Source organism: Vanessa tameamea, chromosome 20 (genome assembly GCF_037043105.1).
Source record: "Vanessa tameamea isolate UH-Manoa-2023 chromosome 20, ilVanTame1 primary haplotype, whole genome shotgun sequence".
Classification (NCBI taxonomy): domain Eukaryota; kingdom Metazoa; phylum Arthropoda; class Insecta; order Lepidoptera; family Nymphalidae; genus Vanessa; species Vanessa tameamea.
Window position 1 is genome coordinate 8,905,037 of NC_087328.1, and position 19,713 is coordinate 8,924,749.

General features: G+C 32.6%; 2 protein-coding genes across 3 annotated transcripts; one reads left to right on the forward strand and one right to left on the reverse strand.

Annotated features, from left to right (window-relative positions):
• Positions 1 to 10,936: 10,936 nt before the first annotated feature.
• Positions 10,937 to 13,488, reverse strand: LOC113401712 (uncharacterized). 2 transcript variants are annotated; one of them, XM_026641743.2, is made up of 4 exons: positions 13,161 to 13,488; positions 12,357 to 12,470; positions 11,999 to 12,091; positions 10,937 to 11,238 (listed from the first exon to the last, which is right to left on the reverse strand). In XM_026641743.2, the coding sequence occupies exons 1-4, from the start codon at positions 13,398 to 13,400 to the stop codon at positions 11,014 to 11,016; spliced, it is 672 nt and encodes a 223-aa protein (XP_026497528.1). In that variant the 5' UTR covers positions 13,401 to 13,488; the 3' UTR covers positions 10,937 to 11,013. The 2 variants fall into 2 exon arrangements, with proteins under 2 accessions (XP_026497528.1, XP_064074129.1); XM_064218059.1 differs by having other exon boundaries at positions 11,999 to 12,103.
• Positions 13,489 to 13,944: 456 nt separating this feature from the next.
• Positions 13,945 to 17,067, forward strand: LOC113401655 (dynein regulatory complex subunit 4). Its single transcript, XM_026641648.2, has 7 exons — positions 13,945 to 13,979; positions 14,046 to 14,738; positions 14,966 to 15,153; positions 15,237 to 15,355; positions 15,537 to 15,648; positions 16,138 to 16,280; positions 16,983 to 17,067. Exons 2-7 carry the CDS (start codon positions 14,078 to 14,080, stop codon positions 17,065 to 17,067), a joined length of 1,308 nt encoding a protein of 435 aa, XP_026497433.2. The 5' UTR covers positions 13,945 to 13,979; positions 14,046 to 14,077.
• Positions 17,068 to 19,713: the final 2,646 nt, after the last annotated feature.

Below are 19,713 nucleotides of genomic sequence, written 5' to 3' on the forward strand. Positions count from 1 at the left end.
AAACTACTGTAAGAAATACTAATCATTCTTTATATAATTAATACTCCATTAACCTTGGAAACTAAGATGTTGTGTCCCTTGTGCCTGTAGTTACAGACAGACAATAATACTAACTATTTCTGTTTTCCGGTAGAATAAATAATAAGTGAACATTACTTATCCAGACAGGCTTGCACATACTTCTAACACCAAGTAATTTCGTATATGAAAAGAAAAAATATATTCAAATGCTCCGGAGGTTTTTATACACTGACGCAACGTGTTACTCCACTGTACTGAATCGCAATGCCATAATTTCGTCATTTCACGACTCACTCCATGTTTTCATAGGATATTTGTTCTCATAATATTAATCTTATAAGAATATTACGTGTATTACGTATACCTACGTGATATTTTCGCAATGGAGACATGTTTAAAGTTATTTTCAATATTTTGTTCTTTAATATGACGGCGAGTCTTTGGCGCTGTCTTCGATCAAAAACTTTTAATTTTTGAAGTGATACCTTCTATGGAAGGTTAAACGAAGTGCGTTACGTAACGCGTTACGGCGCCTGTTTGTCTGGTTTTCCTTTCTCTTGAATATACAACAGCGGTAGGCAGGCAATAATGATACTAATACAATTCATACACAAAGTTCTAATGTACATATTCAAGAATTGTAACTAAGAATAACATATATTTTATGATCAATAAAAGGTTTTATAAATAACATAACCTTTTCTTACATTATCATATTAATATACAAAAAAAATTAAGTTATAAACTAAGTTTTTCTCAAGTTAAACAATTTAGTTATTAAATAGTTCAACTTAGATTAGTTTAAGTTAACACTTCTGTCGAGCGTCCCAAGACGCACATTTATTTTATTTTAGACGAAAGTAATTGTATACTTTTCGTTGTTAATGTCACTCTGGTGGAACGACGTTCGACGGATCGCCGTTAATTTTGAAGCTTAATTATTAAGAATAAGAACTACCTTATTGCATATTTATGCAACTGATACACCGATAAATATTTTATGATAATTGTCATCTTTAGCACACTGGCATTGCAAGAAATATATTGCCAATGCATCACCAAATATGAGGTCTAAGATGTTACATCCCTAGTCATTAAGTAAACTGACTCACTTATCTTTCAAAGACCAGAGCAACGCAATCCATGGGTTGCTTGGCAGTAGAATAAATCATAATGAATGAGTATCTACTCAGACGGGCGTACAAAGTTCCATCACTAGAAGAAATAATGTAGACAAAATTGAAATTTTAGGAATTTATGGACAAAGGATTAGTTGAATATACACAAAGATAAATAATTCATTTTATATATTTATTTATTATTATTATTATATTTTTTAAAGAATTTCAAGTGTAATTCTTTTAGAGGTTATTTTTTGCGATTTTGGCAGCTTAGCAAATGGGCCACCCAATGGTAAGTGGTCACCACCGCTCTTAGAAAATTACGCAGTAAAAATATTAGCCATTCCTTACATCACTACACAACAATTCTGAGTACTGCTGTTTGGCGGTAGAATATCTGATGAGTGGGTGGTACCGACCCAGATGAGCTAGCACAAAGCTCTACCACCAAGGTATAAAAAGTACCCCAATAAAATAATAAAAAACGAATAATTATTCGTTGAATCCAAACCAAACATAGAGTTCCCTTGTTAAAGTCAATTTATCTGAACACAATCCACGATGTAACTTTACACGGTCTACACGTACAGTGCTGAAGCTGGCCCTAATGTATTACCTAACACTAATTCGTCACGTCAACGCCTGAATCGAAATTGCCGAAATCAATCATGACGTGCGTACATTCGCTTCTAATATCACTTAAGCACGCTACTCTGCCTCAAATGGGAAGCCTTAATAATATTCGTGTAATACCAAAGATTAAACCTGTAGATGGTATTATTCAATTTTAATTTGATAATCATAGCAGATACTGGTACTCGGCTGTCATGGTATGGGCATGTTATGCGGAGGAATGAGGACCGTGTTGTGAGAAAGATTTTGAGAATGGATGTGGATGGATATAGAGGTAGGGGACGACCAAAGAAACGATGGATGGATTGTGTGAAAGACGATATGGTTAGAAAGAATGTTACTAGTGAGATGACGTCCGACAGAGAAGTATGGAAGAAGAGGACATGCTGCGCCGACCCCAAGTAAAATTGAGATAAGGGCAAGAGGATGAGCAGATACTGGTACTACCTAGGTTAGTTAAATACAAAAACCTGCGTTAGAGTCAGGACTCTAGTCTCATTATAGTGGTATTATATTTTACGTTTTAACATTAGATTATAACTATTGGAATTGTAAGAAATATTAACCATTCCGTTGTGCAAGCGCGTTTGAGAAGATACCACTCACCCAACACATATTCTACCGTTAAACAGCAATACTTACTATCGTCGTGTCTCATTTTGAAGGATGTCTGAGCCAGTTTAACTACAGGCACAAGTTGCATAACATCTTAGTTCCCAAGGTTGGTGGTGCATTGATGTAAGGTAAGGTAATTGATGTAAGGAATGGCTAATATTTCTTGTCTATGGGAGGTGGAGACCAGTTACTATTAGTTGGCCGATTTGGTCGTCCTATATCATAAGAAAATGTATTTTTTTTGTTTATTAAGTTTTATTGGTGTATTTTAATCTCCACAGACATGTTATCCGTGCTTTTGGTGTATCTATCTTTAATTTGTAATTCTTTTTCATTTGCTACAGTTACAAATATATACCTACTTTGACTGTCAAGCGAAAATTACATTAAATATGATGTTTCTGTAGTTCTCTATTCTATGAAACGAAAACGCATCCCTTAATTGTAGTACAGTAAGCGCTGGCCATTCAATATCGATGCAAATTTCTCGTGGGGGCACGTTTTACTATTCCGATAATATTTGTTATATATAGTTATTAATGACTGAAAAACTACTTGGATAAACCTTATACCAGAAGATGCAGCAGGTTACGGAAAAGAGTTTAGTATATTATAAACGAATTTTGGTCTGCTTGGTGACCTCCCCCCCCCATTGTCTCGGTATCAAGTAGGTATAAAAAAGTAGCCTTTATTTTATATTAAGTTCAAGCTTGTTTCATAGCAAATTTCATCAAATTGAGTTTAGTGGTTTGGCTGACAGACAGACAGAGTACTTTGAAATTTAGAATATTAGCATAGATAATTATATAATATTATTTCGCAACAATTCACTTCTTATCTCCCTAGCTTAGCTTAGCTATCTCCCTAGTTGAAAGCTGACAAGCAAGTATGCCCATTTTGCACGTATCCTTTACATAATATAATTAGTATAGTCAGTATCACATTTCATGATCGTGTATTGCAGCGAGTTTCGAGTATATTCTCACAGAACAACTCTACTTGAATAATCACTATACTGTACAGTCGTGAACATTACAATATAGGTTGAACCAAAGTTTAACTATGTGGATTTTTCTCGAATTTTACATACATTAACATTACAATAATACTTATTCCGGCTTCGCACGGGTATATTCAACTTTCTTCTTGAATCACTCTGTTTATTAATGATAACTATATCAAAATATGTTGCATAGTTTTAAAGATCTAAGCGCACATACTATGTAAGGTATATACTTGTGACTCTAAATAGTAATAGTCGTTTATTTTTATTTACATGAAATATAGTTTGTTATTAAAGATTTTATGGTACTGTATCTAATAAGTTTCAGCCGTTACATGTAAGCAAACCTAGCAACATCTTCTTAATAAAATAGTAAAGTGGCCGTTGCTTCAATGCGAGTTGATGCATGTTACATGTAACAGGATTTCATTGAAATTAGACACACACAGATGTACTCACGATGTTTTATTTCACTGACGAGCACTAGATGAATTATAACATACATTAATCATATGAAATTTCAGTGGTGCTTGCCTGGGTTTGAACCCGCGATCGTCGCTTAAGATGCATGCGTTCTAACCACTTGGCCGTCAATAAACTACTTATAATTCACTATCCCGATCACTGAAATCCAAAAATCCTATTAACAAATACAAAGATTTTTTATTAATATTTTAATATTAATAACCTGTGATAATTCCAAGTGAACCAATAAAGGTGCGTCCCTATTTAACGTGCGTTTAACACAAAAAGGCTAATTATTGGCCACGTGTCTCGACTACGGGGATTTTTTACACGTTTTTTAATAGTCATTGACTGTGGGAAGTGAATTATTCAATTCACGATTCGAATAAATTTAAACAAAATAAATAAAAAAAATATTAATAACTAATAATAATCGAATAATGGTTTTGTTTGTTGGCAGAGCTTTGTGCAAGTCTGTGTACATACCATCCAAGCAGCAATGTTTAGTATTGTTATATTCCGATTTGAAGGTATACGGTATATAGGTCAACATGACCAGTATATCTAAACTCTATTCCAATGGGAATAGGAAAGAACCAAAACAAACCGTACTTTTCAATATCACGAGTGCTTTGTTGATAAGTCCGCTTTATGATTTACTACAAACAGTTCTTGATTAATATATGTTCACTTTTAATATAACAATATTTCACTTAACTACGTAAATACACTTAAATTTGACTTTCAAAGTAACGAAAACAGTTTTGCCGACATTCAAAACGCCATTTTTCGATGAACGAAAAATTAAAATGGTGGCCTCACTAAGGATGTTCGCTAAGCGAATGGAGAAGGAATAAATTTATACAGATAAAAAATATATTATTTTAGTTTTAACATACAGTTTATATTTATAGTTTTGAAAATAATACAAAAGTAAGATATTATTCGGAATTATCAAAAGGTTTAAGCGAACTGTAATTGTAACCGATTTAGTATTTACGACCTTTTGCTTTTGCCTACTGACTTTTGATTTGCCAATCAACACGGCCTACGCTGATTGAACATTACTTTTTCGGATTGAAGATTAAGATAAGGTGTAATATTTTTTTTTTTTTTTTCAATAAATTTAATGCTACGAAATGTAATTCAAGGTCAAAGTCGTTTTAGATATAATATAAAGTAAGAGATTATTTGAAAAAGATATAAAATTTTTATTTATTCAAAACCTTCCACTTCATGCCATGCCACATGAAAATACCACTTCATAAAAAACAAAAGAAACATACAATGTTTCTTTTTATTAATGATGGAATAAAAATCTATTCATATAAATGAAATTGTGAGTGTGTTTCTATGACTTATCACTGAAAATAACTACCTCTTTATAAGGCTATTTGCGAAATTCAAATCCAAATCAAAACTAACGACCTAATTTTTATTTAAATTTAATTATAAAAATTTGAATATGTACCTTTCTTGAAATTTATTTAAAAAATTACGTAAAACCAATAAAATATATCGTTCCTTAGCATTCTTTACCCATTCACTCAATAATTTACTCCTCACTAGTGTAACTAAAATGTCATGTCAATTCGAGGTCAAAGTTGTTTATTTATCTTTTCTCCTATTCCCATTGGAATAGAGTATACAGGCACAGGGAACGTAGCATCTCAGCTCCCCAGCTTGGTGGAGCTTTGCCAAAAATTTTGCAAATTTTCACTTACCATGCGGTGGTAATTTAGATATTCGTTTTTGTACATTAAACTTTATTCATACTGAGTTTAAAAAGGTAATTTAATTTTTTTCCTAGTCATACCCCTATCTATTACAAATCCTATCGGAACAAACAATGGACAAAAACTAAACGTAATCATATCCTAATGACCATATTTAGGAATTCATTTCCAAACCAACGCTTTTGATTTTCACTAGCGACACGTGGCATACACGCGTCTACCACAGAAGACGCCATGTTGGAAGTAGAACCAACATTACTTGACTTCCGTCTACGTTTCCAACAGCTCAACACATGTGTCTGTTTAAATTGAACGTATTAACGGTCATTATTTCAAACGTTTGAATTTTGAATTCAGTCGAACATGGACGATTTTTTTTTGATTTCGATTGGTTTATTTAATAATGAATCTTATTTCTTTGACTATAAGGTATTTTTGAAAGTAACAGGTGAATAGGGTAATTTCGTCCTTTGAATGAAACCAAGGATAGGTTTGCATTATACAATAGTATGATTACTTGTTGTTTTAGAACATAGTAGGTGATTTCGAATCCTAATTTCTTGTATTGTAAATGTTTGAAGGCGTTGCTAGTTAAGTTGACATTATATAGGGTGTTGATGACAATGGATATTCGCTTGAATGAACAGGGGATGATCACTGAAGTTGTTAAATTCTTTTATTATTTAAAATTACGATAATACAGGGTTGGATTGTTTTGTTGAAAACTATATTGAATGAGTGCGATTTTCAGTTACTTATTTCTAAGTTAGAATATAAACAATACGGCCTTTATAACTAGACAATGTTTTATTAGATACTTTTTTTAATATACATTATTTAAATTTATTGATTGTTTAATCGGGATTAAAATATATTGAATTGATTCTTGTAAACCTGCGTAAATTTAAACGAAAATAATTCATTCATTGCGCACTAATATTTTATGGGCCGGCTTGAAGGTATCCATAAAAAAAGGAAATTTGAGAGACATCATGAAATAGCAATCCCCTTATTAATTTTGTACCACAAAAATCATAATCAGTGTAACATCGACCAGACGTGTTAAGAACAAAAAAAATGGTGACAAGATAGGGACAGGCGTGACCAGAATATGTCGACCCATCAGAGTAAACCGATATCCTCTTTCCAACCTCCAACGTCTTGAAATCGGGGAGGGGTGAAGGTTCTTTTTATCATGGCGACTGATTAATGGTTCGGGTGCTCGCGAAATTTAATCTTCCCACAAAAAGTATTGAATGGTACGGGACAAAAAAAGCTGAGTGATAAATGAATGGACTCGGTCATCTTGGATACCTAACTCCTTGATTCGTACCATACGTACGTGAAAAATAACCTTACGAAGACAATGGATGCTTAGTCTTATTGAATTTGAAAAAAAGCATTACCTTACACTAGATCCCATGATACTACGAAGATATCGTTCTATTTTCGTGATAGGTTTTTTATTGGTACCTAAAATGTCAAAAGATCTTTCAATGGTAATGATCATGATTGACTGACAATGATTGACTAAAAAAAAACATCAATTTGATAATAATTTTTTTTTTTTTAGATCGATATCGAAGGGTTATAGTTATATTATAGACTATGTTATGGAAAATTTATAGCAATATTTCAATGTATAGCAAACGCTCAATGTGATTAACGATAAAGTTGTCAATACCGTCTGGACTGAAGTGTTCTGTGGAGTGGAATTAAGATAACGGGTACCTATATTTTATTTAATTAATTGAAAAATATCATAACTTATACCGTTTCATATAATACTAGTTTAAAACTCCAGCTTCGCCCACATGCAGGGACGGATTTAGGAGAGGGCAACCTGAGCCACTGCCCCCTTCACAACAGAGATTTTGACGTGTTTACAAATATCTAAAAGTTACCGATACAAGTAAATAAATATCCTAAGTAAATAATATTATTATTAGGGTCTCTACGCCTCTGTTGGTCTAGGGCCTCCACTCCATTGTGCCCCTGAGCCTCCAGACCTTTAAATCCGACTTCAAATCCGACTGTTAAAGTAAGCGGTTGTTAGATATTAGGTATAAAAAAGCCAATGTCTTTCCTTCGGGTTGAAGTTTGCTTGATACCAAATTTCATCAAATTCGGATTAGAGGTTTAGCTATGAAATGTTAACAGACAACAAAACATCATGGCAAACCTCTTAAACGCAAGCGAAACCATCTGTGACAACTAGTTTAATTATATATTATAAAAAATATGCTAAACTCAATTCAAAATTCAAGCCTGTAATGTCGTCTGTACCAATCAATCTATTTCGTGTCTTCTCCCTTGCAAAAAATCAGGGACCTGTTCATTAAAAAAAAAAAAATAATAAAAGAACAGAATCATTTGCTTCTACTCAAGTTAATTATAATCAAAGATTAAGCAGCATTGGTAGGCACTGCACCAAAAATAGTAACGCCTTGTAAATATCCTACTACTGGACTAAAGCTACCTCTACTGTTGAGGAGAGAGATTCGAATTTATTCTAACTACAATTTAACCTATTTATTTAGAAAACATGGTTCTTGACCATAGACGGTGAACACAAGCTATGGAAAGTACCGTGAAAAGACGTCGCGTCGTGAGGAAATCTTCATGTATCGAAAGAGCATCTGCCAACAATCAAAATTGGAATAACGTAGATTTTTGTAGTTCCAAATCTACTTCTCAAAGAGATATAAAGCTTTAGCCAAACAGTGAATTCCTTACTAGATTTGTTTCTTACATTTTATGATAATTAAAAACATAATTTAATATAGTATTTATTCTCGAATGGCTTCCTTTAGTTATATGTAAATAAATATATTTATTATAATTCTTATTTTTCAAGCTAATTTATTAAACATATATTGTGCCTAAGTTTTGATGATTGATGTTCTTTTTTCAAATTAACGTTCTTCTGATTTCAAAGTCGAATAACGTATTTCAAAGAAAAATAACGACGTAATAAATTTGAAATACCAAACACTTCATGAATACATTTTTACAATAAAATCAAATCAGCTTTAAAGAAGTTCCCAAAGGGTAAGTAACCCTAAACTGCGATTACCTCACAAAACGGATAGGCGTGCGGCCATCCATCATAAGTTGTGTATTATAGTGTAATTACAGCGACCAGAGGGTTATTCACCACGAATTTCCTCAGCCACGTGTCTTTTGTTTGGTTTTCGGAGCAAATTATAGCTCGGAGCACGGATGGTTTCGTATGAAATTGATGAGTGAATTTTAATTTGCGGACGTTTCGTAAAATAAAAGAAAAACAAGCTTAAAAGATTAATATATCGTGATGATTTACATCGTTTTGGAACTCTAACTGTTAACTCTTAACTTAAACTTAATTCGATTTCGATATAATTAAGTATAATTTATGTATATTCTCATCTGTTTGTCAACCGACTTTCTTTGTTGACAATTGATGAGATTTAGTGCTATACATTCAATTTGGAAACAGAATATTAATTAACTTAATTTTAATTTTATTTAACTTAATTCATAGCGTTTAGATGAGTTGATAGAAATTATTATATTCAATAACTGATCGAAGACTGGTTTTCTCAAAGAAATAACTATACCCATGTTTTGTGTTTCCCGTGTATAATCAAAAATTTACGCAAATAAAAATCGAAAGCCACATCTAGTTAAAATATAATTGTTGTATGGAGAGGTCATTAAAGTTTTTGGAAAAAAGAACACAGATAAAACAGACGGTTTATAAGACGAAAACATATAAATGCTTTACTAAAATGCTGCAAGAGGCAACTGGTATTTGACATCAAAAATACTTTACCTGTTATTAATAAGTCTGCGATTAACGCAGGATTCTAGAACACACCCTAACTTATTAGACGCCCTGCTGAGTTTGAGATCAAAGCGACATTAGAACCAATAATCAAATCTTTACACGGAATAATTATTACCGCGAACGCCTCTAAATCTATGAACATAGAGTTGAAAATATGGCCAAATTTATTAAGCTCTACGAATAATGCGTACGTTATTATGTGTGGTATTAAATTAATATCTGTCGGATTTTCGCTACTTAAGAGCATTTGACGCTGAAAGTGTGGCTCAGACCTTTGTAGGATAAGTGTAATATTTCAATTAATTATAAACGCTGTGTCAGCAAAGCGGTTGGAACACATGAGAGTTAAGCGAAGATTGTAGATTCAAACCCGGACAACCAGAAATTAATTGTCATACGCTTAATTTGTGTTTATAATTAACTAGTTTCTGTCCACAAATTCATCTACGTGCGGTGGCGATGGTTAGGTCTATTTTTCCGATATACAAAAGTAACCTACGTGCTATTACAGTCTATAATCTATCTCTGTGCCATCTCGAGGTTCTGGGATATAAAACCCAGGTCGGGCCCATAAATGCCTGTTTATAGTCGTGTCGAATTCGCTGTCCCATCGGATCATGAGAGTGAGGGAATTAAAAATGCAATTATATTTGCGCAGGTACTCTTGCGCCAACTGATTTTTACCATCACACATAGACAATGGCGCTGTAAGAAATATTAACCATTTCTCATATCGCCAATGCACCGCTAACCTTGGGAACTAATATGTTATGTCCCTTCTGCCTGTATTTACACTGGCTCACTCACCCTTCAAACCGGAACACAACATTACTGAGTACTGCTGTTTGGCGATAGAATAGATGGGTGGGCTGTACCTACCCAGACGGCTTGCGCAAAGTCCTACCAAGTAATTCACCACCTTCTCCGAAATGCACTGCATCTTCTGCTATAAGCAATATTAACTGCTTTTTCGGTTCGGTAATACAAAAACAATTTCTCCTCGTTTATTAGTACTGATTACGCCCTGAAACTATGAATTATGTATATATTATCAATAATATGGAAGTTCCATAAAAACGGATTAGAAGTTTTTGCGTGAAATTTGTAAGAAATAACAGATAAAACATATATTTTTTATAAATAATAGTACAACGACTGTAAGGTTCGGTGACGAAAGGACCACGTCCGTTCTGCCAACACAAATTCGCTTCGCAGCAGAATAGTGAAATGAGCTCCAAAACTAATCATAAAACCTCCTCAGGAGTGGATACCAGTCGGAAATCTCTCGGAAATTCATAAATAAACCCATTCATATATCGGAATACAAATAAACGTCTTCATTTATGGCGTACTTTACTTAAGTAGTACATATATGTAGTAGCATACTCGAGAAGTACTTTACTTATAAAATGCCTTCGATGCGATGAAAGAAATCAGTTATGTTATGTTTTGTCTTTGGTACAGTTTCACAACATAAAAATGCATCTTGTTTTATAAAAATAAATCTTCAAAGGAAACCTTCAACATGATTTAATAGAACACCTTTAAATACAATTAATTTGAACAGTTCACGTAAAACATATGAAAACATTAAAATTCTTCTAAACTCGAATCTTCTTCTAGCACGTCCCACAAGAAACGATCTTGGAATTCTATCTCCTGTTGCATATCGATGTTTTCTTCGCCGAGTATTTCAGGAATCGATTGCAAATCATCATCGATAAGATTGGTCATTGAAAGTAGCATGGTATCCATAGAGCTGACCATGTCGCCTGCGTCTCCGCGTTCTGACCGATTCCTCGTAGACCCTAGAGTCTATATTAAAACAGTAATTTAACATTCAATTATATATAGATAATATCTATTCTTATGAATATAAAACGTTTGCTGGATCGACTATCAACAACATGTACAGCCTGTAAATTTCCCAATGCTGGGCTAAGGCCTCCTCTCCCTTTGAGGAGAAGTTTAGGATCATAATCCACAAAGATGCTCCAATGCGGTTGATAGATTCACATGTGGCAGAATTCCGTTGAAATTAGACACATGCAGGTTTCCTCATCGCCGAGAACGAGATTAATTATAAACACTAATTAAGCACATGAAAATTCAGTGGTACTTGCCTGGGTTTGACCCCGGAATCATCGGTTCAGACGTACGCGTTTAAACCATTGGGCCACCTCGGCTCTCGGGTTGGCTATCAACGCACAACAAAAACTATTCATTCTCGAAAGCTGACATATTGAATATACATACACGGAACTGAATCCACTGTATGAAGACGACACTTAATAAAATATTTTAATAATTTACGTATTCCTAGATTTATTTTGGCATTTTATATATTAACAAGACAGTTATTTTGTTAGTCAAATTTGAACATTGCATTTGCATTATAATATACAGTTCCAACATAATCTTTATTTTTGACGGTAAATCAAGACGAAAATGAATCCACATGAAAAAATGTGTTTAGATGCAGTCTAACGAAAGATCACCAAATTAATCGTTTATAGTTTTATAACAAAATTAAAATTGAATGCATCTTTAGTATTTAATATAATTATTCACTTACGTCAATTATAGCCATATGCAGGATTGGCACTTCCAGCTTGAAAGGCTTTATCTCCTGCGGCTCTTCGTCCAGATACGAGTACTCGTTAGGCACCTGCCAATGTATCTACAAATTTTATTATTTAATTATACTTAAATAATAATAATGAAACCAATATTTAATGGTACCTGTACCACAATTACCACATCACATAAAATACTCAATAAATCTCACACAATTTCTTTTTTTAAATTAATTTTTAACATACAAATTCAAAATTATTAACAATATAAAACTCAATATGTACGGATATGTAATAATAAATTTTGCGTACGTTTTGTACGATTGAAATTCAATAGGGCGTAATTAAACCGATTACCCGTCTAAGACGCCATTTCTCGAGAAACTCGTTGGTCTGCCGTAACACGTCCCTACTTTCTCGAAGAAGATCATCAATGTTATCCCTGCTGTGCTGTTTGTATTTATTCAAAAACTGAAAACAGAAATCGAATAAGCTCATTGGACGAAGTGGATCTTAATGAAAGGTCACAATCAAAATCACATATTTAAGCATCGGTGTTAAAGGAAATCGTAAGGAAACCTACATGTGTAGTTTTGAATACTTTTACTGTGTTTTTACTACCTGATTACCAAATGCATATCCATCAACGAACCGGAACAGCGTAATGGAATAAGTTGTGAATCAGTTTCTTGACAGATTTGGGCTTGTATAAAGTCCTTCCAGACTTTATACAAACCCGTTAACAGCTACCACCCACTTTTTACTTACTCTATCACTAAATAGCAGTACTCAGTATTGTTGTGTTCTGGTTTGAAAGATGAATGACAGCGATACATGCACATGAGACATAACATCTCAGTTCCGGGGCGTTGACGGTGATGACTTACACCGGAGACAACTTGCTCTATTTGCCTTTCCGCCCACTTATATTAAAATTTGACTTTTGCGATAGAGCTGTTCTCAGGTATGCCAGGTATCTTTGATACATACATAATTGTTACAAAGAATAGATTACAGATTTTAGAAAAGATGGTAAATATTATTTGGGCAAAATAATTTAGAAATTATGAACACAGAAGTATTGCCAATTCAAAAAGATAAATATATCCAATTCCAGAACTGGAATAAATTAACGTCATTATTTCTTATAACAAACATTACCGCTATTGTCAACGCTAGGAACACAATTTCGGAAAACAAAACTGGCAAGTTGAAGAAGTGCTCGTTCCCCGTTATCAGTAAATTTCTTTCTTCCTTAATGTCTTTACGAATACCACAAACAAATTTACAAATCAATTTCTGGAACGTTACAACGAAACCATTTCCTAGAAGATAATCAATGACGAACAGACTAAGTATTACAGCTGAATATATTATGCAGCTACGAGCTTCTGGTAACATCTTGAAGCTTTAATTTTTAAGATAACGGGGATTTACCGAATTACTTTATATCTTGCATATTGTACTCATGATTTTAGTTTTACTGATCTGACAGATTTTATAGACAATCTTTTGAAGTATGTCATCTAAGAAGTTACTCACTGAAATATTATAAAATATAATTATTTATTTGTTATTAATATTGTTTCAATTTTGATAGTTAAATAAATCGTAATCAAGATTAGATAATATTATATTAAAACTTGATTTAAATTGATTTTATTGTTATCTATATTAAAAACAGTTGGATAGCAACAGTTTCCATGGTTACGAACAACTTGGTTGGTTGGTTCTTGACAACGTTTTTATTTTTATAAGCTCTGTTTGGCGCACCTTAATATTGTTCATTAGTTAAATCATACAATCATTACGACACGACTTGTTTAAAATATGGTAAGATCATTGTTAAATAATATATAATAATACTTAATTTTCCATGAGCGAAATTTGACTTAGATTAAAATTTACTTTTTGTTCTGTATTAAATTTTCATCTTGCAGGCACCAAAAGGAGGGAAAGGTGGTGGCAAAAAAGCACCTGGTAAGTATACGTTTTTTTAAAGAGTGTTAATTTAGTGATAATTAACTATATTTTTTTATTTTTCAGCAATCGTCATCGATGGAGTCGATACCTCTGAAATGTCTCGAGAGAAACTTGAACAGTTCACGCTGAGAGTAAAGGAAGAACTTGATAAAGAAAGAGAGGAAAGAAATTACTTCCAGTTAGAAAGAGATAAAATTAGAACATTTTGGGAGATAACACGACAACAGCTCGAAGAAGCTAAAGCTGAATTGAGAAATAGAGAACGAGCTACAGAAGAAGCGCAAGAAGAAAATGAAGCTTTACTTGAAACTGAAAAGCAAAAAATTAAACATCTAAAATATGAACAACAAGCCGCCGCAGCAGCTCTAAGAGCCGAAAATTTAGTGGCACTGAAAGCAGCCAAAGAAGAACATACAGAGCAAGAACTAGAACTTCTTAATGATAAGAGATCTTTGCGACAAGAAATAAGAGAGAAAATGTTAGCAGCCCAAGATGAGTTAAGAAGAGCAAAATTGGTTCACGCTGAAGAGTTATCTAAAACAAGATCTGAGTTTGAAGAGAGAGCTCGTCAGATAGAAGATAAAGCTGAAAAAAAATTACTTGAGACAAAGATTGAGCTAACGGTGAAACATAGGACAGAAATATCTGAAGTAGAGGAGAGGAAAAATAAACAATTGTCAGAGCTTATAGCTCATCACGAGAGAGCCTTCTCTGATTTGAAAAATTATTACAATGACATTACTTTAAATAATTTAGGTGAATTACTATTTATTGAATTTAATATAATGTAGTGTTTAATAGTAGATGAAGTTACAGTCTGTAGTCTGACAGTTGGGCAAAGATCTCTACACATCTTTAGATAGTTTAGGAGTTTATTTCACCTTGCAGCTTCACACACTTAATTCGACACGTGCAGATATATCATAGTGTTTTTTCGCTGCCAGCTTACTAGAATTTTTTTTTCCACTTAAAATATTTTACAGGTCTTATAAGTAGCTTGAAGCAACAAATGGAGGAGATGCAAAAAGTAAAAGAGCGAGCTGAGAAAATAGCTAGAGATGCTGTAGCTGAGGCCAAGGGTCTTCGAGAACCACTTGAAGCGGCTATTATTGATAATAAAGAATTGAAACGGCAGATGTCGAACTACGATCGTGATAAGGCCGCATTAGCTGTGAGTAGTACTGATATTGTCCTTTAATGATATGTAAAGAAATTAAATCAAATTATTTATTCTTAATATCGCTTTACTATCAGGCAAAAACGAAACAATTGGCATCTCTGGAAGAACAATTCGAAGTTCTCAAATGGGAATATGAAGTGCTGCAAGTGAGATTCGACCGAATATTAACCGAAAGAGACGAATTAAAAGCAAGGTAAGTATTAGGGTAATTGATCTGTTTAAATATGCTGTTGCGAGATCTAGCGGCGAAGTAAAACCAAGCAGAAAAACCTTCTTCATTAAATAATATGTATTGTAAGTGCTAATTTTCATGGTGACCGATAGGTCAAAAGAGTGTCAAATTAATTATCAAGCTTATTTAATGACTTCTACAGATTTTCGAAAGCGGTGCTCGAAGTGCAACAAAGAGCTTCCTTAAAAACGGCGCTTCTGGAGGCCAAGTTGAAGAATTTCGAAGGTCGTGACTTGGGCCCCAGAGAGATCCACGTATGTACGGCACTATATAAAAGTATTAGTGTTTTAAAATACTATACTAAACTATAACTATATAGTATTATAACTTCCTATTTGCAAGTTACAGAATAATGTTAATCTAAATCTACTTCTTGAAAGGGGAATGTCTTTATTTTTTTATTTATTTAAAATAGGTTAGATGCCTGGGTCACCTGATGGTCACCACAGCTCATTGTACTATAAGAAATATTAAGTATCAGTTACATTGCCGATGTGCCGCCAACCTTAGAGACTAAGATACCATGCCACTTTTGCTTGTAGTAATAATATCGACTCACTCACCATTTAACTCATAACAAAAACCATTATTAGTATAACAGTTTTGCGGTAGAATATTCGGTAACGTTCGACCAATACGGCCTTGCACAAAGCCGTACCAACCATTGTGAGAACACTTTGTCCAGATGTTGGAAAATTGCTGATCTTTTTTTTCCTTTTTTATGTTAAAACCTTTCGTTACAGGATCTTATCAAATTAAAAGATACACAAGTTGAAGATTTGAGGTATGAAACAGCGAGACTGCGTAAGGCTCATGATGATTTACTGGCGACTTACGAGGCCAAATTGGCCAAATTGGGTGTACCTCTTGAGGAATTAGGGTTCAAGTATGTATATTTAAAATTACAAAACAGCGCCATCTTGCGAGCAATTCAGTAACAAGCTAGTATACAGTATCATAAAGTGCCATCTGTTATAATCTAGTTGTAGTTTTCATAAGTGAACATAATATTTAACTAGACGTTTGGATTAAATGACACGAAGTGGCACTTAATATAACAATCTGAGAGTTATCTAAGTACTTTGTAAGTTAGGAGTTTGTTCGCTAGATGGCGCTTACAAAATGTAAATAAAAATTTGTTCGATTTTTCTCATGATAAAATCTTAAATGTTTTGTTTTCGTATTTCGGCAACTATTTTTATAATCATTTATTATTATTTTCAAGAAAGTTTGCATATTATCAGGAGATCAAATCTATACTTTTCAAATATAATAGAAATGAAATAGGTATACATTTATTTATAGATATGTATAGATATAGATCCCGTCTTTCAAGTGTAAAACCAAATAACTTGTGAAAAAATGAAGTAATTCGATTTGTTTCAGTAATAGATGATCCCATATTGCTTATCTCAGTGTCGTTTAATTATAATTAATAAAAATCCTAATCCTCGAATTGTATTTCCGTATAATTTTATTATTAGCAATACAATAGTAATTGGTATTTACAAAGAGAGCCCATAAATTACTTAAAATAAAGTATACGCTTCATTTTGGTCTTCACTAACGTGATATTAAATAATTTCAGGCCGCTAAGAGCTGTCGCTGTGGCTGGTCTATCCCCTGTCATCGGCCAAGGTCCAGCGGGCTTAGTGACGAAAGATCAAATATAATTGATGTATTGAAATATTATGAAATAATGTTCCCCTATATTTAAATACAATTATTACAATAGTAAAACCTTTTTTTATTTTACCCGGTTTACATGTTTTGCGACATAAATCGTCACGGAAGGAAAAGCATTATGCTCCCTCTAGGTGACCTTTCCCTTTCTTTCCCACTCTTTCCATTTCTCTGTCTCTTTCTAATGTATAAAGATTAATATAACATTATTCAAATTTATTTTTACTTTTGTTTTAATTCATGTCGTACGGGATTTTTAAAAACATATTTAATTATTCCCGAAAGTTGTTATTTAATTTAATTGTGTCTGTTAGCCGAGATGGCCCAGTGGTTAGAACGCGTGCATCTTAACCGATGATTTCGGGTTCAAACCCAGGCAGGCACCACTGAATTTTCATGTGCTTAATTTGTGTTTATAATTCATCTCATGCTCGGCGGTGAAGGAAAACATCGTGAGGAAACCTACATGTGTCTAATTTCAACGAAATTCTGCCACATGTGTATTCCACCAACCCGCATTGGAACAGCGTGGTGGAATATGCTCCATACCTTCTCCTCAACGGGAGAGGAGGCCTTAGCCCAGCAGTGGGAAATTTACAGGCTGATTATTATGTTATGTAAATATAATAATTCAAATTATAACTTGCATTGGTTTACACATCTTTAATGTTAACTAAACTAAACTTAAACGTCTGGCAAATGGTGCATATGATGGTAAATGATCACCACCGTCCATCGACATTGGTACTGTTACACGTTAACCATTCCATACATCGTGCAAACAACTTTCGGAACTAAGATGTTATGACCCTTGTGTCTGTAGTTACACTGGCTCAGTCATCCCATAAGAATACTAAGTATTGCTAGACGTGCTTTCACACTGCGGCTTATATAAAATAGTTCTAATATTTGCTAATAAATTGATGCAATACTTTAGAAATAAAAGTCAAACTTAACTAAAGGGAATGTGTTAATAAATAAAACGATGTTTCGAAGCCAATAAATGTATTATTTACTACTAATCGTCATTTATATTTTATATACAAAATGTTCATAAGGCAACAGTTCCAAACGAATGAAAATGCGATATAATGAACTGCAGATTTCGCGTACTTGAAAAAAAATGGCGCCACAATTTCAAATAAAAATATTCTGAACGAAGAAATTACTAATATACTAATAATAATTTGAACATTAAATTTCGAAAGTTATTAGTTCAAAATAAACATTTAATGAAACTATAAATTAATTAAAAAAACATTTTTACATTTGTAAAATAAATAAATTATATATTATTTCATAAATTACATCTATAATAATTGATTGTACAAAAATTATAAAGCAAATTTGTGTGCAAGTAGCATAATTATTATTCGCTAAATACTATTTCCGCACTTAAGACTAAACTTTTTAATGATTAACCGATTAAAAATACTCTAGTTGAAATAACAATTTCTTATCATCTTCATTATTGTATTTCAAGGATTATACGAAAGAATTTCAATAAAAATCAATTTAACAACGTAACATAACATTTTAAAGGTGCTTTTAAATAAATAAATTCATTTCACGCATATTTTTTTATGAAATATATTCCGAAATTCATATTTTATTATTCATATTTATTTTCAAATTAAATTTATAATATTTTGTGTTAAGAATGCGTTTAAAAAATAATGACAACGATACGTTCGATGTCTTGTCTTGCAAATTAATATTTTTTTTCCTTAAAAGAAGTCACTTGTGCCCTCTACCGTTTATTTACAATAATAGTAACTTGTTTGCCAAAATGGTGTTTTAAACACTAAGCACGTTCAGCAAAATAATAACAACTTGTTATAGAAGATAAAGATAGAAGAAAAAAAAAACGAAAATATTTTTGTTGAAATTTGCAAGTTAACGATTTAATTGTGATTTAAACGTTTTGATTTTAGGGATCGTGGCGGTATCGATTGTTTAAAACATATGCAATGAAAACGTAATATTATACTTAAATTCTCTAGCTATATTCAATCTCAACTCTTAATCGTAGTCTTGCAATAAGCGTAACTTTTATGCAGGTGTAAAGCGGTTCAAATGGATTTTATTTTATGAATGATTAAGAAAATATGATTAAAATCACTGGACAGGTTTCAAGAGAAAGTGTAAAGAGTGAATAGTGACCACAATTTTTGGCAGTGACGTGTATCTAATATAAAAAATTGCGTTTTTAAATTTAATTTACAATTATCAAAAGCATTCTGAATATATTTTCTTTTCCATGGGTACTATTATAATATATATTTGCAGCGGAACAAACTAAATAATTAAAAAATAGTTTTCTTATAGACATATTATCGGTAGCTTTACTTGAATCGTTTATATAATGTATATCGGAGATGACCATGCATTACTTGTCTGAACTTTTTCACTCTATACAGTTTATCACATCACGATTACAGCAGTCATCACACCAAAGCGCTTAAAAATTTCAAGAATTATAAATTAATATATAACATTTTTTTTAATTATATACATTTTAATAAGAATATAATTTACAAATATTTAAAAATGAATGCATTAATCAAAATCTGATATTTTATAATATCATTTAAATATAAATTTATAATTTCAATAACATAATAATAGTATTTTTA